This window comes from Lepidochelys olivacea, assembly GCF_965140295.1.
Source record: "Lepidochelys olivacea isolate rLepOli2 genome assembly, chromosome: 2".
Taxonomy (NCBI): Eukaryota; Metazoa; Chordata; order Testudines; family Cheloniidae; genus Lepidochelys; species Lepidochelys olivacea.
The window spans coordinates 86,268,294-86,296,044 of NC_140412.1; the positions used below are offsets into that span (position 1 = coordinate 86,268,294).

General features: G+C 40.0%; 1 protein-coding gene across 1 annotated transcript in view; it reads right to left on the reverse strand.

Annotated features, from left to right (window-relative positions):
• DLGAP1 (DLG associated protein 1) overlaps window positions 1-27,751 on the reverse strand; it is a 642,070-nt gene that overhangs the window by 115,502 nt on the left and 498,817 nt on the right. The window contains exons 5-6 of the mRNA XM_084618849.1: window positions 19,656-19,833; window positions 16,823-17,063 (exon numbers count right to left, since the gene is read on the reverse strand). Of these exons, the coding sequence (XP_084474975.1) occupies window positions 16,823-17,063; window positions 19,656-19,833 (419 nt within the window). The remainder of the gene's footprint in view (window positions 1-16,822; window positions 17,064-19,655; window positions 19,834-27,751) is intronic.

Consider the following 27,751-nt stretch of genomic DNA (forward strand, 5'->3'; position numbering starts at 1 on the left):
TGACTGCTTTCCGAGACAAGTAAGCAATAGAAGGTATACATTCCCCAAGATTTGTTATCTAGTAACAAACAATTCCATTTGAAGAGATTGTCCAGAAATTATGATTTACAAATCATGCTTTACATCACTCCTATTTTCCAGAGGGAAGAGAACAATGAAAAAAGAAGGCTTTTAAAGACTCTCATAGATTGGGAGTGATAGGAATCTTTTTTTAAATCACTGCTTAGGGAGCTTTTCTCACAGGGAGACAGGTAAAAGCTTAAAGCTTGCCTCTGAGATTGAAGCTTTCATCAGAACAAGAACCATAAAAGCTAGGTTTATATTTTTCAAAAGACATTGTAAGCTGGCTTCCCACACATTTATTCCCCTGCCCCAGTCTCTTCTCATCGTAAAACCCTCTGCAGCAAAGGAAATGAATGAGATGCTTCTCTGACATCAGGCATATGGAAATTATGGACCAATCCTGTGGTGCTGGCAGTTGAGGATACACAGCACCTCACACTTTTAGGCCATAAAACAACAAAACTTGCCATATAAATTCTAAAAGAAAAATATAGCTCACTTTTACAGCATGACAGAGTGCACTGGGTTGCAATTTTACACTTAAAAATGTAGTAAACTTACTGGGGAAAGAGCAAGTGTGACCGGGTGTGTGTGTGGGGGGGGAGACAGCAAATAACTCTGCACCTTATATAATGAAATTTAATTGCTTTGTTGCTGCAGTCCCCACAAATTTCCAAATCCATTTAAGTTTACTGCTCCTCACCCATTATCTGTCATGTTTAATATTTTCTATTCACTATTTGAGTCTGTCTTATTAATGAGGAGGAGACCTTTGAAGAAGGCATTATTTTTTATGCCTACCAAGCACCTTGTGTGTATCTGCTCACTAGGAGGGAACCCAGCAAACCCATTTTTAAACATGTGCTAGTTACAACATATTAGCTAACACATTTTTAAGTGCATCTTCTTTTCCTACCCTAGACACGGCCCATGGAGATCTTGGACGGAGAAAGAGACGCCCTCGTATGTCACTGCACTAGAGCTGGGTGAATAAGTGATGTTTTGGTTCACAGAAAGTGCTGACAAATGGAAAAGAAAAAGTCCGTTCTTCCTGAACCGAAACCAAAACTCTTCAGGCTTTCCAGCAAATCAAAAAAGTTGACAAAATTTTTGTTTTGGGTCAGACAAAATATTTTGTTTCTAAGCATTTATATTAAAAACTAACTAAATAAAAGCAAAGGAAATGAAGGTCTAGAATGACATGGGAGGTGGTGGAGGTGCCCCCTCATATCCCATAAGCCAGTGCTAAGGGCACTTCACCTGGGATGTAGAAGACCTAAGTACAAATCCCCACTTTGTAGCAGGTGAGAGACCCAAGTCACTCCCATCCCAGGTGAACGCCTAACCATTGGCTATTGGGTATAAGGCTACTGCTGCTGCTGCCACCGCCTCCTCTGATTTTGTGAATGGCTCCTAAGTCCTCTCATGAATTTAGATAATTTTTTTGTCCAAAACTATTCTACAAATTCATGTAAAATTTGCAAATACTATTGGTCAAACTGAAATGGCATTTTTCACTGTATAAACAATTTGTCCAAAACGTTTCATCCAGCTCTGCTCTGCACAGCTGTGAAAGGGTGTGCTGGAGTTAAGGGGGAGTAAGTAAGATTAAAACATTGTTCACCCATTCCTCCCTGTAGGATCAGGCATAACTGAGAACTACATTTTTGGAACAAGCTATTTTTGTGGGATGGAGCACATTTCTGTATTATAAAATGAGTCCAACCTTTCTTGGTCATCTGATAACTCAAAAATAGCTTATTTTTACACCATCAAACCAGTTGCCCCTCGAGGAGGACATGTTCCTTGGAATACTATGAACAATTCTTGGTTAGAATATTAAAAACCTAGAACTGTATAAACGCCTATTCCTTTATAGACACATGAACTTTCATTATGTGAGCTCAGCATCTCCTGAAATTGTCATCCAACAGTCCCACCCATACTTACAGGACACGCTGCTAGTCTTTGCACTCCTCCTAACTTTCTCAGATCCTCCACAAGGAAAGGATATAGTCCCATCCCAGTACTGGAAAAATGGAGGGGAGGCTAAAGGGAGTCTGGTAGCCTGTACCTGAAGGCTGGAAGGCATGAGAGTTGTGAGGATAGTTAGAGTTACGGGGGGGGGGGGGGGCGGGGTTTCAGGCCTTGTCTAGATTGAGAAATTACATTGTATTAGAACAGGTGTTAATTAACATGATGTTAAACACGCAGTGTAGACAAAGACAGTCCTTTTTAACATTGTCTCCATGACCAGACGACATGATAAACACAAGTGTTTGTTTATAATGAATTCACCGTCATTAACACATGTTCTAACATGATACAATTCTCCCATGTAAATAAGGCCTCAGTGAAACGTGGAGCAAAGCTAAGAAGCACAGTGGTAAGGTTGACAGTGGAAGCTTAATAGCTAACTTCTTGCCCTTAACACTGTGATTAATTTGTCTTTTCCAGAGAATAAAATGAGTTGTGCATTAACATTTTAAGGGAAACTCAACTCTCTGTGTTTGGGGAATGGTGATTATGCTGCACCCTCCTTATAACAACATCCCAAGGAAACAAGCATGTTGAGCATTGCAAAAAGATTGTATTATTGGGTTTAATCCACTTCTCATTGAAGTAAATAGTAAGACATCCATTGACTTTAATGGGAGTTAGGTCAGATCCACAGTGAGAATAACATGAATGGGAATTTAACAAAGGTGAGTACCACGGTGCAGTAGCCTTATTGAAGAGAGCATGTTAAAACAGAACACCCATACAGAAAGTGAAGTGCAACGTAGTATTACACATTTTATTCTTAGAACCATTTTTTATAGTGCTAAACTTTAGATATCTTTGACTTGCAGGTAAAATGCCAAGTAAGCATTCATAGAGCTGAGTGAGTTAACACCTCTTTAAAAGTGCGATATCAATGTGACAGGTGTAAATTATTTTTCATACACTACACTGGGTCCAGGGAGTGAGATTTTCTAAAGGCATTTTGAGATAGCCAGATTATTTTTATAATGCATGGGCTGCCTCAGTTTTATGCACAGTTCGTTAATTTCTGACCTGCTGAAAGCATTTCTAAAATAACACAGTATTAATGATACTGTTTCTGACATAGTTAGTTCATTTTATCTGGCAGTTTACAAAGTAACAAGGTAACACACTGTGCTAACTTAATTGAAGGAAGCCAAGAAGAAAGCTACAACTTTTAAAGCCAAAAAGTCCTAACTTACTTTAAAGAAAGTGTATCATAATCATCATCTATTTTGTTACAATATTGCACGAATCTTTGACTTTTCTCTCAAACTTTCCAACCTAAGTTTTATTTTAAATAAACAGGCAGCTTACTGGAGAATCATTACGACAAAAAGAATGCGATTATTAAGTTGGGTTTCACTGTTCCCTTGGCCGTACTGATGAAAAGCTTCAGGACAAAAACTGGAAGTCTTTTGCAGCAGAACAAACAGAAGATATGTCCTACTAGAGGGATCTGCAGGATTATTTATTTGTCTTTCTCCTTTGATAGTGTAGCTCAAATCCAACCGTGATCAGAGTGACTAGGAATTATTTTTAGACAGTTTACTAAATTTTAAGGAGAATGTAATTTTAGGGCACTCCCAGCTGACCAAAGCCAAATTCAATAAGGAAAAACAAAAGAAGTACTTTTGGCACCTTAGAGACTCACAAATTTATTTGAGCATAAGCTTTCATGAGCTACAGCTCACTTCATCAGATGTCTCTAAGGTGCCACAAGTATTCCTTTTCTTTTTGCGAATACAGATTAACACGGCTGCTACTCTGAAACCTGTCAATAGGGAAAGTAATTTCTGAAGACCAGAATATCCATTTATTCCACCTAGACGAGCTCTAGGGAGAACAATGGTTGGAGGAGCATTAGGATCAAATACCAGCACCTGCCTGTAATGTCTTTGATCAAGCAGATACCAGGCTCTAATAAGACAGCTAAATTTTCTCTCTTTACAAATAACAACATTAGACTTTTTTACATTTCTGTATTTTTAAGTCCTATTGTGCCTTGTTATTGCAAGCATCTGAAATCAGTGACGAGCACTGAAATGAGATGAGTGCAGACGTACTGCAATACCAAGGCATAAGAAGGTAAATTACATTTGGATGTATATGTCATGTCCTTATCACTTACTAAATGTATGCTTATTGTTGCTGCTTCATTTCCTTTGGGTTTCTCCTTTATGGTTTTTTTAAAAAACAATAGAATATTTGGTTTGAGAACTGCTTAATAATGTATGTGCCAATAGTCCACAGCCGCTTCCAAAAGCCAATAACTGTTATGAACTGTTGTATAAATACATATTTAGGAGGTTTGAAAATATATAGTATGTATTGGAGCACGTAAATAAATATCCAATATGGGAGCTTTGAAATGGGATTATTGACATGATGAAGTGCAATGGCTCCAAAGGAGTTGTTCTGTAGTAGAGAGACCCTGCAGGAGCTGTGCTCATTAAATCCACTTATTAAAAATTCTTACAAAGGTTTTGATTAAAAACAAAATGACGCAGTTGTTTCAAAGAACCAAAGAAACCTGTTTGTGAGTGCTTGCAAAGTCCAATAGTATCTCAATGTGCTAAAATTATTATATGTGGATGACATAAAATTATTCAGGTTAGTGAAGTCTAAAGAGGATTATGTGAAACTTCAGAAGGATTTAAAACTAAGTGATTGGGTAACACATTGGCAGTTGAAAATGAGTGCAGAAAGGCACCTGGTAATACACAATGGAAGGAACAACATGAATTATTCTTACACATTGATGGATTCTAAATTAACTGTAACCACTCAGGAACAAGACCTAGAAGCCCTTGTAGATGGCTCAGTGAAATCATCTGCTAAATGCACAGCTATATTTAAAAAAGTGAACAAGATGTTAGACTGTATTAAAAAGGGGACAGAGAATAATACTGAAAATGTAATGCCACTACACAAATCTGCAGTATATCTTCATCTTGAAGACAGTTTGGTCACTCCCATCTCAAAAAGGATGCAGCAGAAATAGAGAAGGTCAACAAAAATAATTAGAAGCTTAGTAAGACTTCCATATAAGGTAAAATTTGAATGATTTTCTGCTCAGCTGTAAGTGGCATCTCTACAGGGCAAAATATGAATCAGAATTCTCTTGTTTCATTGGAACTGAGGACTAATTTGCATACAGTCTTCTTGACAAGGGCTATATAGTCCTTTCATAATTCATCTAGTAAGTGGAAACTGTCTAATTTTTATTTTATATTTTGGGACACACAACAATTTTAGCCATGGGTAGCCAGTGACCCGGCTATTGGGGAAGGCTAGCTCCCGGCCGCTTCTCTTATGCCCTAGGCCTCACCCCTCCCCTTCTGCTCCTCCTGCTTTTCTGCTTCCCTCCACCCAGAGCACCCTCACTGTGGCCCCCGGCCCCAGCCCTGGTGTACCGGGCGGCCAACCCAGAGTACCAGGTAGCATGGCTGCAGTGTCCCCAGCCCTGATGCGCTGGGCAGCATGGTCTGAGTGCTGGGCGGGCAGCATGGCCCCAGCACCAGTCGACCTGAGTCCCTGCAGGAGGCAGGCCAGCCAGCCCCAGCCAGTTGGGAACTGCAGGAGGGGGCCTGGCCTGGGGTGGAGCATGGGCAGGGTCACACTAGGCTGTTTGGGGAGGCACAGCCCCCCGCACCTACGATACTTGCCACCCATGATTTTAGCCCAGATTAGCAGAGAAAATTTGTTTCCTTGAGATCAGAATTCTCTTCTTGTATCAGAACTGATGCCTAGACCCACTCATAGTTCAGGCAACGAAAGAAGTTAGTTGAAAATATGTTGATGCCAGCCTCCAGTTATTGATTTGAAACAATATTTACCCAGGGGACCACTGACATCATTAAAATTTCAAATGTATTGATATCTTTAACAAAATAACCAATAACTAACTCTCAAGCCTGCGACGTGTGCCCATGGCCAGGTGACGGAACCACCTTTCAGTCAGTGTTACACTCATCACACCGCCTCCACTCCCTCTACTTGTTTCTTATATCAGCTTGTTGCATTTTGTCTCAATTTAGGCCCATAGCTGGTAAAACACTATGCATATATTTAACTTTAATCATTTGATTAGTGCTACTGAGGTCAGTGAGACTATTCGCATGAGTAAAGTTAATAACATGCATAAGTGTTTGTAGGATTGAGGCCTCAGACTGTAAAACTGTTAGGTCACAGACTGTCTCTCACTGTGTCTTTGCTCAGCACTCAGCGCAATGGGATCTCAGTCTCACTGGGGATCTGGGTGCAGCTGTAATAAATAATCACACTGGGCAAATTTTGGCGCATGTGAACTCATACACTCCTGTTCTGATGAAAAAGCCTATATCGCACCAAATCTGATTCCTGAATCTGCGCAAAATGGGTTTGGCACCTTTGATCACACAATGATGCATATAAATTTCACATAAGCATGTTCTGACTGTAAAAGCACCCCAATGCCAGAAGGCAAGGGGCTCCCTGCTATGTAGCAGTGAGTCTCAGTTGGCCTGACCAGCTCAATGCATCCCAGCTCACTGTTGTTGTCATCTGTATCTAAAAGGTGTCATGTAAGGTGTCATATGAGAATGGGTAAGTGCTGGTCATCATTATGATTGTGCTGTGTGTGTATATGGGTGATGTATGAAAAATTCTAAATATGTGCTGGAAATATGCTCTTAAAATGTGTTTGCAGGTAGAGCTTAACTCACCCCGCTTTAATTGAAGAAATGTGGTCCTGCCTGCTTGAATGTGTCTCTAATGTAAATTGAGCAAAGAGAAACAAAAGAAAGACATATACATAAAAGGTAAACAAGGCCATCAAACCAGCGAGTGGGGGAGATGGCCGCTTAACTACCACGGTGACGGGAGGAGATGCAAAAATTAACATGGTATCAGCTCCCTGGTGGACACGGCAAGCGGAGCCCCCAGGAGGGCTTCCTGACTTTGAAAACAAGGATAAACTTTGAGGATATAAGCAGAACGAGAAAGCCATTTGGGCATCTTTCACTGGACGAGACAAAGAAAGCAAGCACTTAGCCAGGATCCAGCACAGAGCTCAAAGAACTGGCCAGCCATGCTGGAAGAATAACTGTGGTGAGAAAACTACTTTGAACAAAAGGCTCGAGTTTATTAAGTCAGGTTTGAGTCTTAGGAATTTTTACTTTGTTTAACAATTTCTAAATTCCTTCTACTTGGTAACACTTAAATATCTGTTTTTGATAAAAAACTTAATCTTGTTTTATTCCACAACCATCTCAGTGTTTCAAAGTGAAGAGCAACATTCTCAATCAACTTCCAGGCTTGTGCTGCGTTCTGTCTACATAGCAGCAAACTTGCTAAGGTTTTGTGCGTGCTACAGTGAGAGGGGCTGAGCACTGCAAAGAAGCTGGTTTTGGGTAGACTTGGGACTGGAAGGACTGTTGGTGTCACCTTGCTAGAAGTAACCAGGATGGTGGAGGCCAGGGTGAGGTCACTGGGCTGTAAAAGCAGGCTACTGGTGTCAGAGCTCTGAGCCAAAGCTGCACAACACTTAAGCACCCAGGGTTCCGGGGCAAGGAGTGACACAACCCCTTACTTGTTTGGGTGAATCCCCAAAGTGTCACATATGTATGATGCAAGCAGAGTACAGGAGTTTAAGGCAGAAGGGAATCCAACTTTTGCTTAAATCCTCCCATTCCCGACATGACAAAAGGCAGCCAGAGGAAACATTAAATTAATTCAAATATACAAAGACATTCAAAATGAAGGAATCACAATTACACCATATAAACTATATATGAATGAACCCCCAATATGTTCAATTAGTAAAACTAACTGATTATCTATGCATGTCTGATAAAGCCACCTTCTCTGGATAAATCCATGCTTTCTTATTTCATTTAATCCTGTCAAACCCCTATTAACTCTCACAATCAGATATTCTATAGTTAGCTTCATCAAACTGAAAGACACTTTCAACAATTCTTACACATAGGGCATGTAGCTGAATAATACACTTTTCCCCCAAGATGATTTGGCAAAAGATATGATAGACAAAAAGCTCTTCTAAGTGTGGATGGCTGACCAAGGAAACAAAGAATTCGCTAAGAGCAGGCTGACCTCAAGAAGCTAAAGAGGGAAAGAGTAAGTGAGACAGGTAAAAAGAAAAAAGTATCATACATGATAGTCATAAGAGGATGAGAAAAGAATCACAAACTGTACTGTATTTTTCTGGTATATGGATATACTGGCTGATATAGAAACAAACTCTGAGTTGGGAACAAGGAAAATGGGATTAAAAGTAAAAAAAAGAGTTAAATAAAAAGAAAACTGATACCTTCAATTAGCGATCAGATGGATGGAATACTACATGATGAAATAGAAAACTTAGCTCACTGAAGTCTGGCAAAATTTTTGTGAATTCTTAGAAGACAGTTAAACTGCAGCTGAAACAGGCTTTCCACATAAAACTGTATTTTATCCTTGCTTTTAAAATGAAAAATCGAGAACCTGATCTTACTACTTGATATAGAGATGGAGACATGCCCCGTGCACAGTGCATGAAGAAGACATTTAGAAAGCAAAAGTCATACTATTACTGTAGCTTGACTGGAAAGCTAACAAACAATCAATCAAACAAACAAAACATTCCTCTTAGATTTTGCTTTATTAATCCCTGTTTTATATCATGTAGCTATGAAGAGAGCACAGAAGGAGCACTTTGCCATGCTAACAAAGCTAGATATTACTTTAAAGTAAGGATCCCAAATATGCTTTCAAATGTATATTTAATAAAATGAAATTGAGTATCACATAAACATTGTGACAGACGAAAAGCTGCTACGCATTAATCTATGGTTGCTGACATATAATAGAGTGTGATATAATAGTGTGTAATAGTATGAATATTGTAAATATCCTAGTTAGTGAAGTAAAGCTACTTATAACTATGGTGGGTTATTAGAATTTTCTGAATGAGTGTACTGATCTAAGCTAGTAAGGGACTGCGGGAAGAGCAAACAGGAAAGCCACACAATAATAGAGCTAGGTAGAAAATAGTTTTCCTGTCCCATGACGGTTTTTGAGATTTCAAAAATCTCTGTTTAAAACAAAACCAAAACCAACCAACCAAAAAAATAAAATAAAATCAAGTTGTTGGTCCCTTTGTAATCTGCGGGCTACACAGTACATCAGTTGTCGCACAGCTTTGGTTGGGATACAAGGCTTTTTTGTTTTGTGAGGTTTTCGTTTTGGAAAGTGAACTGAATTATGATTTTAAAACTTAAAATATCCTTTACTCAGTACTTGCTAATTTAGATTCTTCAGCTAAATAGGCTGCTTTTATTTCCTCCTTTGGATATCCGGCCAAGACAGGGTAGGTGTTTTATGTACAAATATCTAAGGGGATTGCATACCGAATAGAAAAACTGCAATTGAAATAAACAAAGAACTTGTGGCTGGCAGTATTTAGAAATAAAATGCACATGTACCCGGGGGAGAAAGTTGGAACTGACTGAGCACCAGCTATTTCAAAGTTCTGTTAGACTTCTCAGAGGTTTTTGTCCAAGGGCAAATCTGTCCATAAAGAAACAGATACTTGAGTAATTTAGGAACATTTTAATTCTTAGGATTTTCAGTTTGATTTTCAGTTAGTGAGGAGTCACAGCTGGAGAAAATGCCAAGAGTGAGGCAGAGCCAGTAAAGAGCTGGATAAAAAGTAGCTAAATAAGGCCTTCATGGAAGTTGAGACTGAATTTTAAGATAGATTGAAAAAAGACGTCAGTTCTGGTTAGGCTGTAACTATGCCTCTACAGTGAGAGCTACATACTTGCAGAATCGAGCCTATGATGTTTAAACATATTATAATTATCTAGTTGAATCTGAATGAAATGAAGAGTTAGGGAGCTTAATTTTGCATGAAACCCCACGCTACACATTTGAGCGGTCACATTTGAGCGGTCCTGAAAGAGTTGCTATATCCTATCAGTTCTCTGATTATTTCAGATTCATTTGGTTTCACTGAAAGAAAAAAAAAAAAGGAAGAATCCTGCCCCCATCCAATAATAGCTCTCCTGTCCACTATAGACTTTGATGACCAGTGCTGACCAGCACAGGGACCAAAAGTTTTTGAAAATATTGTCACGGCCAGATGTCAGTGGAGTATGCATTTATAAGGGACTGAGTCCTCTGGGGTATGTCTACATTACAGGTGCTACAGTAGCACTGCAGCTACACTGCAGTAGTGTAGACACTTACTACAGCAATGTTGATTTAAATCCACCCTCTTGAGAAGCAGTTGCTAGGTTGATGGAAGAATTCTTCTGTTGACCTAGCGGTGTCTACACCAGGACTTAATTATGTCTGGGAATTTGTCACATCCCTGAGCAACGTAGCAAGGTTGACTTAAGTTTTAGGTGTAGACCAGGCCATGTAAGAATGTGCTGTCATTACCCATTAAGTGAGAGAGAGGTGATCAAATAAAATTCTGTACCAAGTTAAAAGGAAGGCTCTCCTCAGGAAACTGATGACAAGTAAAACCTGTGATAACTGAGGCCATGGATATCTATACTCAGCCTAGATTAAATCTGTTTATTTTGGGTCTCTAAGAAGAGGAGTTTGTAGCAAGTGACTGGGTGGGAACTCTCCTTTTTCTCTTTCCTTTTCTTGGTCCTACTACCTCATGTAACTTAATCTGGTATACCCCCAGGCCAGAAGCAGTTAAGACAGTCTTTGCTGCAATGTACAATCATGGCCGGGTGTCTATGAGTGAGCGAGTGGCAGGCCCACTTAGAGGATAAGAACATAAGAGCTGCCATCCTGGGTCAGACCATGGTCCTTTTTGCCTGGTATCCTTTCTTCTTCAGTGACCCATACAAGAAATTCAGGGGGAGTGTACAGAACAGGGTAATTATTGAGTGATCCAACCCTGTCTTCCACTCCTGGCTTCTGGTAGTCAGAGATTTAGAGATGCCCCAAGTACAGTGTCCCTGACTATCTTAGTCATTGATGGACCTATACTCAATAAACTTATCCAGTTTTTTCTTGAACTCAGTTATACTTTTGGCCATCACAATATCCCATGCCAATGAGTTCCACAAGTTAGCTGTGCACTGTGTGAAAAAGTACTTCCTCTTGTTTGTATTAAACCTGCTGCCTATTAATTTCATCTTTCATCAAATTTTCACCTGGTTTTTGTATTGGGTGAAAGGGTAAATAACACTTCTCTATTCACTTTTTCTATACCACTCATGATTTTATAGACTTCTATCATATCCCCACTTAGTCATCTCTTTTCCAAGCTGAAAAATCCTAGTCTTTTTAATCTCTCTTCATATGGAAGCTGTTCCATACCTCAATCATTTTTATTGCCCTTCTCTGAACCTTTTCTAGTTCCATTATATCCTTTTTAAGATGGGGTGACCAGAACTGCACAAAGTATTCTAGGCATGGGCACACCATGGATTTATATAGTAGCATTATGATATTTTCTGCCTTATTTTATATCCCATTCCTAATAGTTCTTAGCATACTGTTAGCCTTTTTGACCACTGCTGTTCAATGATTGGAAGTTTTCAGAGAACTATCCATGGTGATGGTGACTCTAAGATCTCTTTCTTGGGTGGTAACAAGCTAATTTAGAACTCATCATTGTATATGTATAGTTGTGATTGTTTTTTCCAATGTGCATTACTTGGCACTTAACATTGAATTTCATCTGGCATTTTGTTGCCCAGTCATCCAGTTTTGTGAGATCCCTCTGTATTCTTTGCAGTATGTTTTGGACTTAACTATCTTGAATAATTTTTTTCATTGTCTGCAAACTTTGCCACTTCACTGTTCACTCCCTTTTCCAGATCACTTACGAATAAGTTGAACAGCACAGGTTCCAGTACAGGTCCTTGGGGGATCTCACTGTTCACCTCTCTCCACTGTGAAAACTTACCATTTATTACTACCCTTTGAGTCCTATCTTTCAACCAGTTACTGATCCAGGAGAGGACCTTCCTTCTTAACCCATGGCTACATGTCTTTCTTAAGAGCCTTTGGTGAGGGACCTTGTCAAAGGCTTTCTGAAAATCCATGGACACTATATCAACTGAGTACCCTTATCCATGTGCTTGTGGACTCCCTCAAAGAATTCTAATAGATTGGAGAGGCATGATTTCCCTTTACAAAAGCTGTGTTGACTCTTCCTCCAACAAATTATGTTTATCTATGTGTCTGATAATTCTGTTCTTTACTATAGTTTCAATCAATTTCCCCAGCACTAAGGCATCCTGTAAATGCCAGGATTCCCTCTGGAGAACTTTTTAAAATCCGTAGTCCATTAGCTACCTTCTAGTCATCTGGTAAGGAGGCTGATTTCATCAATTGGTTACATACTAAAGTTAGTGGTTCTGCAATTTCATTTTTGAGTTCCTTCAGCACTCTTGAGTGAATATCATCTGGTCCTGGTGACTCATTACTGTTTAACTTATCAATATGTTCCAAAACCTCCTCTATTGACACTTCAGTTTGGGATAGTACTTCAGATTTGTCACCCGAAAATAGCTCTGATGTGAATATCTCCCTAACATTCTCTGCAGTGAAGACTGATGCAAAGAATTTGGTCAGCTTCTTTGCAATGGCCTTGTCTTCCTTGAGTGCTTTGTCATCTAGTGGCCCCACTGCCTTTTAGGAAGGTTTCCTGCTTCTGATGTACTTAAAAAATACCGTTAGTTTTTACCTCTTTAGCAAGTTGCTTCTCAAATTCTTTCTTGGCCTGCCTTATGATACTTCTACAATTTATTTGCCAGAGGTTTTGCTCCTTCCTATTTTCCTCATTAGCTGCCTATTACTGACAGTGAAAGCGTGAATTAATAGAGGCCAGTATTTCTGGAGTAGGTGGAACAGGTTTCTAGTCCTGGACTATTAAGTGCATGTAGATTTTATTGTAACTGTGTCTGATATCTGCAGCAAATATATCTGTTATACCACCTTTAGGGAGAGGTACCCGATACTCCTTTCCCCTCCTTCTGTATCCATCTAACAGACCTACTATCTGTTGTTACGGGGTGGGAATTACCACCACCCATCATGTAAAATGGTGGTAAGAAATGGTTAAATTCCTTTATAGAACCAGATAGCTGAAACAATAGGGGTCTCCACCCCAACCCCAGCCACATCACCGCCCAAAACAAAGATACATGCAAGGCACATGTGGGCAGAGGGGTTTTGGTGTCTATTATTTTGTGAAAGACTGCATCTGTGAAAGTGAGGAAAAAGGTACAGAGAAGTTTAGAGAGAAGGCAGCAAGGAAACAACCGACACAGCTTGAATAAAAACTAGGAATGTGGCCCTGAGAAAAGCCTAGAGAAAGAGCACTTTTTGAGCCGAGTGCTGGCTGAAAGGGTTTGGAGCTGTGAGCAAGAAAACCTCTCTCCTGTTGTTCAATTCCTCCTGTGTTCACAGAAACAGGACTTGTTTATTTACAAAGAATGTACACAAGATTGCATCAAAATTACCTAACTCCATCATCAATTTCTCCTCCTAACTTGGAAGAACCTGCAAAACCCCTGAATTTCTGGCTAACTGCATGGGTCAAAAAGGATCTTCTTTTTTCTACCTAGGCTGACTATTGCATTACTGCCTATCTGTGAATCAGCCTGAGGCAAGGGCAAAGGAGATTATTACATGGATGCTATAAGATGGAATTAAACTACCAGTTGAGGTTGTGAACCCCACAAATAGTATGGTTAAAGTGGTAATAAAGGACAAAATGTGACCCTGAAGAGCCTGGAAAGACAAAATAAAAGGCAGAATAACCCAGTAATTCCTAAAACACAGGAGAAAGAATGGAAACATGCAGCAGTCTTTTAAATCCTTCTGCAATGTCCAGTATAGGGCTGCAGGTGCTCCCCTCTCCGGACTTTAAAGAGGCACCTGGAAAAGGAGTAGCAAATGACTAAAGATCTGTTTCTTTAGATTATAGTTTTAGGGCCATATTCTCCAACCCACATTCTCTCCTCAGTCCTCTGGGATCATCTACAATCATCTTTCATTCTCTTACTCATACCCTACCCCACCCAATTTTTTTCTAAACCACCAAAACTTCCTTTCAAGTACAAAAAGAATGGACATTCTTCTTATGTGGGTTGATGCTTAGAGTTATTTTAAAACAGGAAACATTTTAACATAGCTTTTCTCATTCTTAAGAAAAAATCAATTTATTGAAAAGATATCTCTCACTTCCAGGCATCCATTACAGGCTAATAATGGCACCTACGTACTGCAGGCTCTCTGCCTTCAGCTGCAAGCCTCCCAACGCATTGGAAATGAACTATTACTGTATGATGAAACAACACACATTTTATGTAAATCCCTCAGCTGCGATTGGGTGCAAATTACATGGATAAATCGTGCACACAGAAAAATGACCTTTCACATTCATAACACTGTAGTTTGGAAGTTGTTTCTTACTAGTCATTGGTTTAGAAGAGAACTGTGCTATCACAATTGTTCAAGATGTTTTGAAGTTTATGATGCGTTGCCAGCATACATCCAATAATGCTTACACTTGATATTTTAAATGGTATAAATTAAGCGGCACATTTTTGATAAAAGGACCGAAAAAGCCTTTTGACGATGAAAACCAGTTGAAAAAGTGGCCTTGTAGAGGGAAAGAGATCAGAGACAAGGAACTCAAGCAACTGCAAGCGTGAGATAACACACAACAAAAGGGAAAAAATTAGGAAAGACTGTAGAATTAACAGAACATGGGAAAAATGGTAGGTGGAATATGAGATGGCTTCTAGCAACCTGAATGTAGAATGAAGTGGTGCTTGCGTGAGGCAGTAGAATGGATACAGTCATGGTTATCTTTGCACGTCAGAGAGCAAGAGTTTCTTATTTTCTTTCTTTTTCTTTTTTTTTTTAAGCAACCATAAATAATTTAAAAGATTTGAAAAAATCATCACCCTCATATCTTCTGGTTTCTGTTACAAAGCCTGAACCCCATTAGGAGGACGGGCAGGGGAGTGAGACGGACATGCCCACTTTTTGCTATCCTGTTTAAACAAAGTGGCTGAAGGAGTAATTCATTACCACCTCTCGTCCCCTCCAATTTTTAAAATGTGATCACACCACCGCAAGGAGGAGGACTTTATGCAGGTTTTATTATGCAAGAGGATCCTCTCAACTCATCTGCAAGTAGAGGGCCAAATCCTCAGCTTGTATAAATCAGCATAGTTCCACTGAGTGCATTGATTTACAACAGGTGAGGGCTGTTAGGATGGTGTTAAATTATTAGGAATTATTGTGATTGATACGAATGAATGTAGACAAACATGATTTTGGTATGGCTTGATATGTCTGAATTTGATAGAGGATTCTGGGAGCAGGGTTCTCTTAGCATCAGACACTTAGTATGGAAATTTACTGAGAGTGATCGGAGGCTCTATCTGTGTGTGTGTTTCAACATGGAACTTTGGAACATATCAGCCGATGGCCCGCTCACCAAGTAGAGAAAATGCAAAAACACGCAATCAATGAGCTTGACACAGGCTGACCAGGGTCAAAATGACCCTTTTGGATGGCACCACCCTAAGAGCTCAAGTGAACAACTGATGAGAGGGTAAATATCAACTGATCTTTGGTCTCTGTTTTGCAGTTCCTTTTAAAATATTAATTAGGAAAAACAAGTAATGAAACGTCCACAGGGCATATTTTGAGGACATGTGACTCCTTTGAGAGCCGAGGGTATAAATGTTAAGAATATCATATGTACAGTTCTTAGTTCCCCAATTAACATCTGAAGAGTTCTGTGATGCTGTAAGACAGAGGGTCTTAGGGCAGCCAACACCCTGCTATGAGGGATTTTTGTAGGACTTTTGAACCAGAGGGCCTCGGGGTAACCAAGACCCTGCTTTGGGGGACATTTGAGAGAAAAAAAAGAGAAGAAAAGAAAAAGAAGTCTCTATCTAGGACTGGTAGCTATACCTGCTTTGTTTGCCAATCAGGATACTGTGTAAGGCCAACATAGTTACTGAGGGTTTATGCTTGGGGAACGGAGGCTTATTAGGGAGGTTTCAGAGTAGCAGCTGTGTTAGTCTGTATCCCCAAAAGAAAAGGAGTACTTGTGGCACCTTAGAGACTAACCAATTTATTTGAGCTTAAGCTTTCGGAGCTACAGCTCACTTCATTGGATATAGCTCACGAAAGCTTATGCTCAAATAAATTGGTTAGTCTCTAAGGTGCCACAAGTACTCCTGTTCTTTTTTTATTAGGGAGACGTATTATATAACCTTTTATTGACTGAGTAATTCTTTCTCCAATAAACTGCTGTGCATTGAGCAAATTGAATCTGAATTTTCACTGGTACCAATAACCATCTGCCCAGCTGTGGGCCCGTAAAGATCCATTTCAACAAGGGCCAGAATGTGTAGCTCCTGCACAGCCTAGCTGTAGCTGCATTCCTGGGAACAGAAAGAGTAGCAGATGTGACCACTTTGTTCTCCCCACCCCTGTGTTTTTGAGTCAGTGGATCTGCATGTCTCTCCTTACACTATTGACTCTCCTGCTCCCAGGAAGAGCATGGTTCTATGGTATGTGGGGATATGCAGGTTTCCCAGTCTGATCCACATACGCAGAAGAAACTTAGCATCTCCAGTGCATTTCATGCCTAGCAAGGATTTGGAGCAAGCATTTGACTCCTAGTGTAATATGGTGCCAAGTGGTGCCTTTCTTTTGCCCCATCCTGAATTCCCTCTTTGTTACTCACCAGTACTGCTCTGAATGGTCCTCACTGTGGTGGCCGTGCGTGGGGGAGATGAGGACCTCAGGGACACGCATTCATCATCTTGGGAACAGCCCTTCTCAATTGCTCTCACATAGCTGTGGCTCCTCATGCGGAAGCAGCCTGGCACTGGCAGATCCAGGGCCTCGACGGCCTGAGACTCTAGTTCGCTGAACACTGACTCACAGACCGATTCAAACTGACCATTTACTTCCATCTCACTCACCTGCAGGCCAAGAACAGGTAGTTTCCTGTAATTATATCTCATTAGATCAATCTATCCTGTAATAACATTTACAAACAAAGATGGAACAATACCTAAAATTTCCATTAAAAGTTCCCTTTGAACAGTAAATGATTTACACTTTAAATCTTTTTTTTTTAACACAGTAACAATTCTCCAAGTAAAATATAAAATGTGCATATTCAGAGTGAAGAAAACAGAGCTGTGGACATTGAGGGCTCAGTCCCAATCTCATGTAAGTAACCCTATTTGGGCCAACAGCAGGGATTAAATCTGGGACTTCTAGGATTAAGAGTCTGAGCCTCTCCAATTTGAATGAAAGGACTAACTCCCTTGGCTGGCAGCTATAACAGACTATTTAACCCTTTTTGAGAACCAGCTCCCAGAGAGAAACAAAGAGCCAGACTCTCCTAGCTTGAATGACACTCAAAACCACATGGCCTTGCCGGGTATCTTACAAACGCTGCAACCATTTGCCTGTGCTTATATGGCAATGGGCACCCACATTTCTAAACTCAGGATTGAGCCTTGAGACTGGTATTAAAATTATAATAATCACAATAGGGAAAATGCAAATCTGAGACAATAATATATACCATGATTTCACTATTTCTCAGGCATTCCAAAGGCACAGAGACCAAGGGAAGATGTGGGGTGGTCGAGGAAGATATGAAAGATGCTAGACTGGGATGAATTTTAAGAAAAAATAGGCTGAGATTCAGGCCATATTTCTAAAAAGTGAAATCTATTAGACTGTGGAATAACTTTCCACGGGAACTAGTGGAAAGAGATTGATTGCTTGAAAGAACAATCCTACATTGGCAGGGGATAAACTAGATTGTCAGACAGGTGTCTCCCAGAGCTCACTTCTAGGATTTCTTTTAAGCTTCCTATTTTTATTGGCAAGGAAGCCTACACTCTTCGGAGCACAGATAGCTTCAACCGTCTCACAAATCCATCAGTCTAAACTGGAGTCAAATGGTTTTATCCCACACTTACAATTTCAGTTTGCTGGTTTCTGCTGGCTTCCTTCATAACTCAGTTTCTACAGCATCTGCTTATACTTTATGCTAGTGCTATAGACCCCTACAGCATATAATAAGCAGACGACTCCTTCGAACATCCACATTCAGCAATCCCTGCCTGAGCAGTGTAGACTTCATCTTGGACCGAAGTCACTTCTCTAGCCCATTTATCCTGCATAGAAGTCCAGGGGTGAAATCCTGGCCCGACTAAAGTCAGTGGCAAAGACTCAGTGAATTAATGGGGCCAGGACTTCTTAAGTCCAACTAGTGACACTTTTAGAATGCCTTGATATTTATATTACATGAACACAGGGACAGCATTATTTTTATGCCATGAATACTTTAAAATGAAAATTGATCTAAGTCCAAAAAGGAAATCTCCACTGAAAATGTACTGTCCAGTTAAATTGGCCTTTACTTTTGCAGGCATAAATTGGAGGTTCAAAACGGTGACAGCATCATCTACAGCATGAGTTATTACCAGTGATTTAGAGCATACAACACCAAATGAAATGCAGTGCCCTGCGCTAGTTGGCAAAAAATACACAACATGTGAGAATACCCTCGCAGAATAATGTATCTGACTATGATGTTTTAATGTGCATATTCATTCAAGTTTTCCCAAAGAAAATTACCTTCTATTTGAGCACCATTTCAGGGCCCAATTTTGTGAAGTACTGAGCATCCTTCGCTCCCACTGTTTTTAAGCAAAGTTGAGGGCACTCAACACATCCCTGACCTGGATCCTATTTTGCATGCATGGCAGCTAGACAGATGTGACAGCATGATGACTCCATATGCATATTTTATACAGGAGCAGGATATTCCACTGTGTCAACACTCACAATTTAAAATGCCCCAAAGTACACAGTATTCAACTGACAGACTGTAGCTGGCACAGAAGAGGATGTTATGATTTTTCAGGAAAATAATGCACATCTTCATAATTAATATGTGAACCAAACACATATGTACCATGTACATCGTAAAGTCAAAGCTCTATCAGAATTAAAAATAATGCGTAAAAGAAGTAATAAACCTTTTCAAAATATTGAATTAATGTCAAAACAACAATTGTGGAATATAAAATACCAGTAACCCTTATTCTTTTCCCCCCTCAAACATTTTATGGTCCTCACTCCTTAAAGGAAAACTCATTCTCACTAGGAATCCAAGTCCTACATTTTTAGAAGTGACTCGTTGTTTTGTATGCTAAACCCGAAACTTCTTAGAGGGAGTGCTGAGCACCTGTCCACTAAAAATCAGGCCCCTTTAAGACATTTCACATTGTGCAACCAAAATCACCAAACAATTTTCAGAATTTAGACTATGACATTTTCAAATCTTAGTCCTTCACAAAAATGTACATGAAAAACATCCCCATAAGTCCTTTTAAAATTTAAATGCTTTTGAAAATATGTAATTTGTTACATGTCTGACTTCACTGCACAACCAAAAAGGGTTTCTGGTTCTACACATTGCACATACAGCTGAACTGGCTGGGGATTGATTTTGATCTTGTTCTTAGCCGTGCATGCTTGCCACTCACCTGACTAATCGTGCTCATGGCTCTCATGTAGCTCTCATTCCGGGAACGGAATTTAGGAGAAGTTAACAGACTTGCAGGGTCCAGACTGTCCAAACTCCTGTTGATTGAGACTTCACTCACTGCCCTCAAGTAACTGTGGCTCCGGATTTGAAGTTTTGGAGAGTGTTCGCTGGATATCCTTGAAGGAAACAGTGGGAAAGAGACATTTCATCAAATCCAAATAGCTTAACTGTGACTGGGAATGACAGTAAATTGTTCTACAGGAAAGTAAGACTAAAACCAGAAATTATGTAACCCTGGGGCATTTATACATTCAGTACGGCCAGTTCCAGTTCGTTTATAAGTACAAATTTTAGAAGTGATTTTATACACATGCTAGAAGTCTAACTACTAAGATGGGTGAACTTGAGTGCCTGGTATTAAATAAGAATGTTGATATAATAGGCATCACATAAACTTGGTGGAATGATAATAATCAATGGGACACAGTAATACCAGGGTACAAAATATATTGGAAGGAGAGAACAGGTCATGCTGGTGGGGAAGTGGCACTATATGTGAAAGAAACCATAGCGTCAAATATAATAAAAATCTTAAATGAACCAAACTGTACCATAGAATCTCTAGGGACAGAAATTCCATGCGCCCCTGACCAGGATGGTGATGGGAAATGCTCAGGGAAATTAGAGAGGCTATAAAAACAGAGAACTCAACTGTAATGGGGGATTTCAACTATTCCCATACTAACTGGATACATATCACCTCAGGATGGGATGCAGAGATAAAGTTTCTTGACACCATAAATGGCTGCTTCTTGGAGCAGCTAATCCTGGAACCCAAAAGAGCAAAGGCAATTCCTGATTTTGTCCTAAGTGGAGCACAGGCTCTAGTCCAAGAGCTGAAACACTTGATAATAGCGACCATAACTGAGGCTACGATTTTGTCATGGATATTTTTAGTAAAAGTCAGGGACAGGTCACGGACAAAAAACAAAAAATCATGGAAGACGTGACCTGTCCCTGACTTTTACTAAAAATATCCCAAACAAAATGTGGAGGGAGGAGGGTCCAGCACCCTGTCCCCCACCGCCACAGTGGCTGGGAGCTGCAGGGACCCCATTGCCCAGTGGCAGGGAGGGGTCCCCCTGCCGCCCTGCGGGACTAGAGCTGGGGGGACCCCCCACTACCCTGCAGGACTGGGATCTGCGTGGGGAGTGTGACCCCTGCTGCTCGTGGCAATAGGGGAGCTGCAGGGTGGGGCAGTGTTAGTGGCGGAGGCTGGGGAACAGTGGGGAGCCCTTGCCCCCAGCCACTGAGCAGCTTCGGCGTCTGCGAGCTGCAGGGGGCCCCTGCCCGCGGTCACTGAGCAGCTCCAGGATCCCTCTGCTGCCATCACTGGTGACTGGGAGCTGCGGTGGAGCCCTGGCTGCTTGCAGCAGCTGAGCTGCTGCAGGGGAGACCCCTGCCAGCGGGGACGGCTGGGCAGCTCAGGGATCGCCAACTACGGTGCCAGGTGGTCAGTTGCAGGGGGTCCTGCCACCCACAGCCCCCCCACGACCCACGACCCCCGTGACATAATCTTAGCCTTAACCATTATACAATTAAATTTAACATCCCTCGGGGGGTGGGGGTGGGGGAGAGACACCCAAAGAAGCCCACCGCAGTATCATTTAACTTCCAAAAGGGGAATTACACAAAAATAGGAAGCTAGTTAAAGAGAAATTAAAAGGTATCACAGTCTCAAAAATGAAATGCCTGCAAGATGCATGGACACTTTTTAAAAACACCACAATAGAAGCTCAAATTAAATGTATACCCTAAATTAAAAATATAGTAAGAGGACCAAAAAAGTGCCACCATGGCTAAACAACAAAGTAGTGAAGTGGTTAGAGGCAAAAAGGCATCCTTTAGAAACAAAGAATCCTACTGAGGAAAACAGAAAGGAACATACACTCTGGCAAGTCAAGTGAAAAGGCATAATTACAGGCCAAAGGTACAATTTGGGTCATTTAAGATTTTTATTATATTTGACTCTATGCTTTCTTTCACATATAATGCCACTCCCCCACCAGCATGACCTATTCTGTCATTGGTATATATTTTGTACCCTGGTATTACTATGTCCCATTGATTATCATCATTCCAACAAGTTAATGTGATGCCTATTATATCAATATAAGGCCAAAAAAGCATTTGAAGAGCAATTAGCCAAAGGCTCGTAAACGAACAGCATTTTTTGTTAAGTACACCAGAAGTAGGAAGCTTTCTAAACAATCAGTGGGGCTACTGGACAATCGAGCTGCTAAAGGAGCACTTGAGGAAGATAAAGTCATTGTTGAGAAGGTAAATGAATTATTTGCAATAGTCTTCAGTGCAGAGGATATGAGATAGGTTGCCACACTTGAGCCATGATTTTTAGGTGACAAATCTGAGGAACTGTCGCAGACTGAAGTGTCATAAGAGGAGGTTTTGGAACAAATTGATAAATTAAACAGTAATAAGTCACCAGGACCAAAGGGTAGAAGAAAAGGCCTACTGGAAAGCCATACAGTTGACTGGTTCATCAAGCACAGAGCTGCTGAGCATCCACTGTTCACACTGAAATCAGTGGGAGTTGCAGGTGCTCCGTTCCTCTTAGGGTTTGTCTCATAGGGAGGTAACCTGGTGCTAATCTTTTGAAATATACATTTGATATCCTATCTATGTATGCATTTTACAGCATATTCCAGTTAGACTTGACAGCTTGCTTCCTAGGCAATTCTAGGAGATAAGGGCCGCTAACTGTAAATCAATTACATACAATGTACACAAAATGCAGCTGGAGTGATTGGACAACCTAACCCTAACCTTATAGTAAATCATTCCAAGAATATACTGCTACATGGGTGTAATTTGGTTACATTCAATAGTTGTTTTGGATAGTGACAATAGCTGCCAGGTTGGTAGGCATTTTTCATGTCAAACAGCTATTTTCCATTTTCAGGAAACACATTAAGTAGCTTCTAAATGCACATTCATTTAAATTCAAAAGTTTGAAAAGTCCATTTCTGTTTTTCCACCTATAATGAACACATCATAAGAAAAATGGGGAACTAGCTAGAAGCTGAAGGTCCTCTTTCATCACACTGGGCCAGACAGACCAACGATAAACACATTTCCTTAACTGATGTGTTATTTGACCCAAAGCAATAATATTGTCATCATAAGTGGGAATAATACTTTGTATGGATTCCAGTGTCAACAGTGACTCTCTGGTTGTGATTTCGTATACTGAAATTGTAGCAAAGAAAATCATTTCTGTTTTACAGGACAAATGCTATTTAAAGTTATTGCACTGCCTTGTTCATCATAGTTATCTGATCATGCACATTTCAAATATTTCTGTTAGTAAAACATTTCAGAGATGATGTTTTGGGACAGGTCAGAGGGGGCCCCGTATTCTGGGCATGAGGGAATCATTTTTAGACTTGCAACTCATTTGATGTTTTGTTGAGGCTTGACACTGACGAATTTCTTGAAAGGAAAGAAAAATGTGTAGAAACTAAAATAAGTTATCTTCAATAATGAGGCGTTCTGGTACTTTTAAGGCAGTTGGAAAAGCAATTATAAATTCAGTTCATCCTTTGATTTTTCTCTCTCTCTCTCTCCTTTAAGAGGAATATTTGCTTTTGTATGGTCCATTTAGGGTACTGATTTTCCCTTTTAAGAAAACTAGAGTTTGTAGCCAACTGTATTTCTGTTATCCATTGCAGACTCATTTACTGCAGGGGTGTCCAAATTTTATATTACCGGTGGCTAACAACACTTGAACCTTACTAGGCATAGCAGGGCCACAAATTCTTTTGCCCAAAATTGAAGAAATTGCAGCCTCAGCCATTCAAAGCTACAAGTCCCTATATGAAATTCTCCATCTGAGCAACTTTTTACATAGATAAAGATGGCACAGTATGGTCTCCACAGGCTGTATCACCATATAAAGAGGATGGCAGCTACACAGCAAAGTGGTCTCCATCATGGCCTTCCACTTAAACAAACAGCTTTAGAGATTTTTTTTTTTAAAGAGCACAGAGTGCAGTAAATGTTGAAAGGAACAGCTCTTCTACATCAAACATGATTTTTTTTCCTGGGGGGATGCCCTCAGTTCCTTACAAAGATGGCTTAGTCACAATATTGAACAAGTCAGTTTTCCATTTTGAAATGGAAACCTCACTACTGTCTGTGTATGTCTGTGTATGAATGAACGAGAATGAGAGACAGAAAACATAAAATTAGTCATAAGAAATACACACATGAGGCTGATTTAAAGAGAACCTGTGTGCCATTCTGTGTTTAATTTCTGCAAGCAATTACAGATATTGTGCACTCAAATATGTAATACTAGTTATTTGTATGTGCAGTTGGAAAACTGCACATACAAATAACTAGTATTACATATTTGAGTTTAATGGTTAGACCCCAGGTGTAATTATGACAATACTGCAAAACCTATTAGTAAGGGCCACAATTGGAATGCCATGTTCTCTGGATGATCTAATAAAAATGAATTTGAACTGTTTACTATTAAATAATTATTATTACAGAATTCTGTCACCACTTGAAGACTGGTCATTCATTTGCCTTCTTCAATCAGTGAGTCAGTAATTGGATGGACTAGATATAAAAAATGTTCAGATTACTCTTGGGGCAATAATTCCAGATTTCCAAATGGAATCTGGAATTTCATTTAGGATATTCTCCAGCAGTGCTCAAACACAACACCACACACACACACACACACACACACACACCACTAAAAATAAAATGGCTGACCTAGCTATCACCTCTATTTGTGGCTGGCAGAGCCTTTTCATAACAATTTACCAGAACCTGATCAGTAGATTTCTTGAAAGTAATTCCTTGTATGTCATTTACTTGGAGCACTGAGAATATGCATAAAATCCAAGTTAAATGAATAATTCATTACAAAAAATTTATCAGATGAATACAAACTGTATTACTGCTCTCTGTAGAGCTGCAAGCAGATCAGAAGGTCCTCAAATATATTTGTTAATCAAATTAATTCATTTTTTGTTTTATTTTATGGATTGATTGTAAGCAGTTTGCTGCCCGTATTCAATATTTGTTATAAAAAATTCAAACTGTGTTGATTATTTACAAATTAATCAAATAAGTCACCTGGTGTTGTTTCTGTTCACTGATTGGATGAGCATGCAAACAGTGAATATAACAAATCACAAAACTCAGTGCACAAGTATAAACAAATTAAAAATGGTTTTTTGTAAATACTCATGCATGCATCTTTGAAATTTGCTTTCTGCAAACGTCTGGTCCACTGTAACGAGTCATACAGATACCTTAGTCATCAACAAGGAACAAACTTGGGATATTTGGTACCAGAAACAAAGGCCTCACCCGCTTGAGCTAAAGGAGATCTCTCCACAGCTATAAGTGCAAGGTGTTCTAGTCAGAGAGACCTGCCATCAGATGGAGACATGATCATGTGCACTAGGCGCCACTAAACTTTGATTGCTTGAATGTTCATAGAAAGCAAATACCAAAGAAGCATGAATCCATGTGAAAATCTGAGCTTTTGTTTGCACAATTTTTTGCAGTATTTTCCCAGTTCTATACAAAATCACCTAATTTCTCTGCCATGGTATATGCTTCTTATTGTTTCTGGATGTGGGTGGTTGAAGCAAATAGGTTCTTTTTCTGACTTATTTTGGTCAGATAGTTGGTCCTTAACTATACAACTGACCAGTTCAGCAGGTGTTTAGAAATGTGTTTCACAGATGGCTACTTATCACATCACTGGTTTACATGACAGATGGGCAGTTACGCAGGGACTGAGATTTTGGCAGCCACTAGAGGAGGTGACTGTTGCTCACTGATGACCATATTCACAGGTTTCACTATGTTTAAAAACGGCGGAAAAAATAGCTAAGGTTTAAAATACAGGCAAGGAGTAAATACAGGTAGTTAAATTGTTGTTGAATGCATCCCTTATATAGCAAAAGAGTTATTCAACAGCTCCATACCTGTTCAGGATTGGCACTTTATAAATGTGTAATAAATCATTATCATCATCATATACCACTATAACTATACAATAGTCTTTAAAGAGTAGCTGAAACGCCACAGAAAACTTTGAAAAACATTCTGTTTAGGAATAAGTCTGCCAATATAGCATAGTTTCAAGTTTTCACTTCCTTAGTTTATTATCAGAGACTTCAACCAACTATGATTCACAAAGGATTGACTATGGGCAAGATCTACAGCTGAAGTGAAATGGCTTAGCTAGCCCCACTGACTTCAGTGCATACAATGATTAGCAGCACGAGAAGATGAACTCAAAGATCCTGGAACCAGCTCCTCAGGTGTGTTGCATCCTCTTTGCATTGCAATGCCTGTCTCCATTACTCAGGGATGATCACTCAAGTACAAGAGTGGCCCTGAAGGGAGAGGTAAAGAGCTTACTTATACAGGGCTTGTACACCAGACCCCCTGTGAGTAGTAGAATGGAAAGATAAAGGTGTAGTTGGGGTGTCCTTAAGTTTATCTTGATCTGTGTTTTGATCCCTTGTGGCCATTACATGATGGTGTAATTTAGAGAAGTCTTCAGGCACCTTTAACACAGCACAAAGAGGACAACTTTTATCTAAGCACCATACAAACAGTAGTGAATTGATCCTTACCAAACTGCTGTGAGACAGGGGAGTATTATTAGCCCCAGATGTAGAACCGAGGCAAGGAAGATGTAGGCCCTGGTGCTGCTACCCTTACTCACACAGCGTGCCCCATTCATTTGCCTTATTCATTTCAATGGGACTACTCGCAGGGTAAGGTACTGCTCAATATGAGTAAGTGTGGGAGAATCTCGCCCTAAATGATTTTCCTAATGTCACACAGGAAGCCTGTGGCAAAGGCAACAAGTGAATTCTAGTCCAGTGTCTAAACCATAAGATAACTGAGGATCAGAACAGTGCAAAGGAAAACTTTTAGCCCCCTTTGCACACCACTTTGTGACTAGTGCTCTGTGCATATTGGCCTACCTGAGTTGGCCTCTGACTTTTATTCAAATACACTTACGGGGTAAAACTATATTAGCAGGATTCCGTCTGAATGGAGTGCTTCTGAATGTTTTACAGGAAAAGCCACTATCTTCAAATTGACTCTGAGATGGAAAAGGTAAGATGGACAAGGAGGATTTTTCTGTTTACAGGAACAGGGAAAATCTGATGGTAGGAATATTTCCTTCTATTTTTGAGAGATTGGGAAAAATTGTACTTGTGCTGTCTATGGCAAATGTATTAGATGATCATGTGATCAGTGCAGGCAGCACCTCCACCAATAGGTGGCGCAGTATTTTTTTTCTTAGTGTTGTTGTGTACTTTGATATTATGTTGTTGTCTTGGTTTGGGGTAGGGTGGGGCAGAGGCACTAGGAGGATGTTCAGTCCTGCCTGTGTGTGCTGGGGTTGGTACTTGCAGTGTTCCAAGAAATGCTTTGATTTCTGTCAGCAAGTATTACAATGTTTCACTTGTGCATGAAAAGGAGTGTAGAGTCGGGAGAATGTGTTGGCAGTGACTGACTGATTTTTTTGGGAAAGCTCTGACAATTAAATAAGATATCCCTAAAAAAATATAATTAGACGGTCTTTCAATGTGCGAATTCATAGCACAAAACAGAGTGTTGTACCACATGGGTTTCTTGTCATCTCAATATAAAGAGTCATAGCTGTACAAGACAAAAGAAAATGGTGCTGTGTCCAGAAGTATGTAATGAATACCTCCACTAGTCAGGCTGTGAGGAGCAGCCAGTGTAGAAAATATATTTTAACGCATCTTTAAAAAAAAAATCTTTGCCTCTTGCTGGTTAAACATCCCAGAATTCATTTTTCTAGGCTATCCCTGATAGCATAGTTCCCATGGAGCTAATTATTTCTGTGCTGAAAGTGCCCCCTCCCCTCAACCCGTCTGGTGGGAGCACCCAGCACATAGTTCTGTGTTTAACTATAATTTCATGTTAGCTTTTGCTTTAAGGGAAAAATCATCTGCTGTCTGATGCTAAGTAAAAGCAATGAAGAACATGCACAGA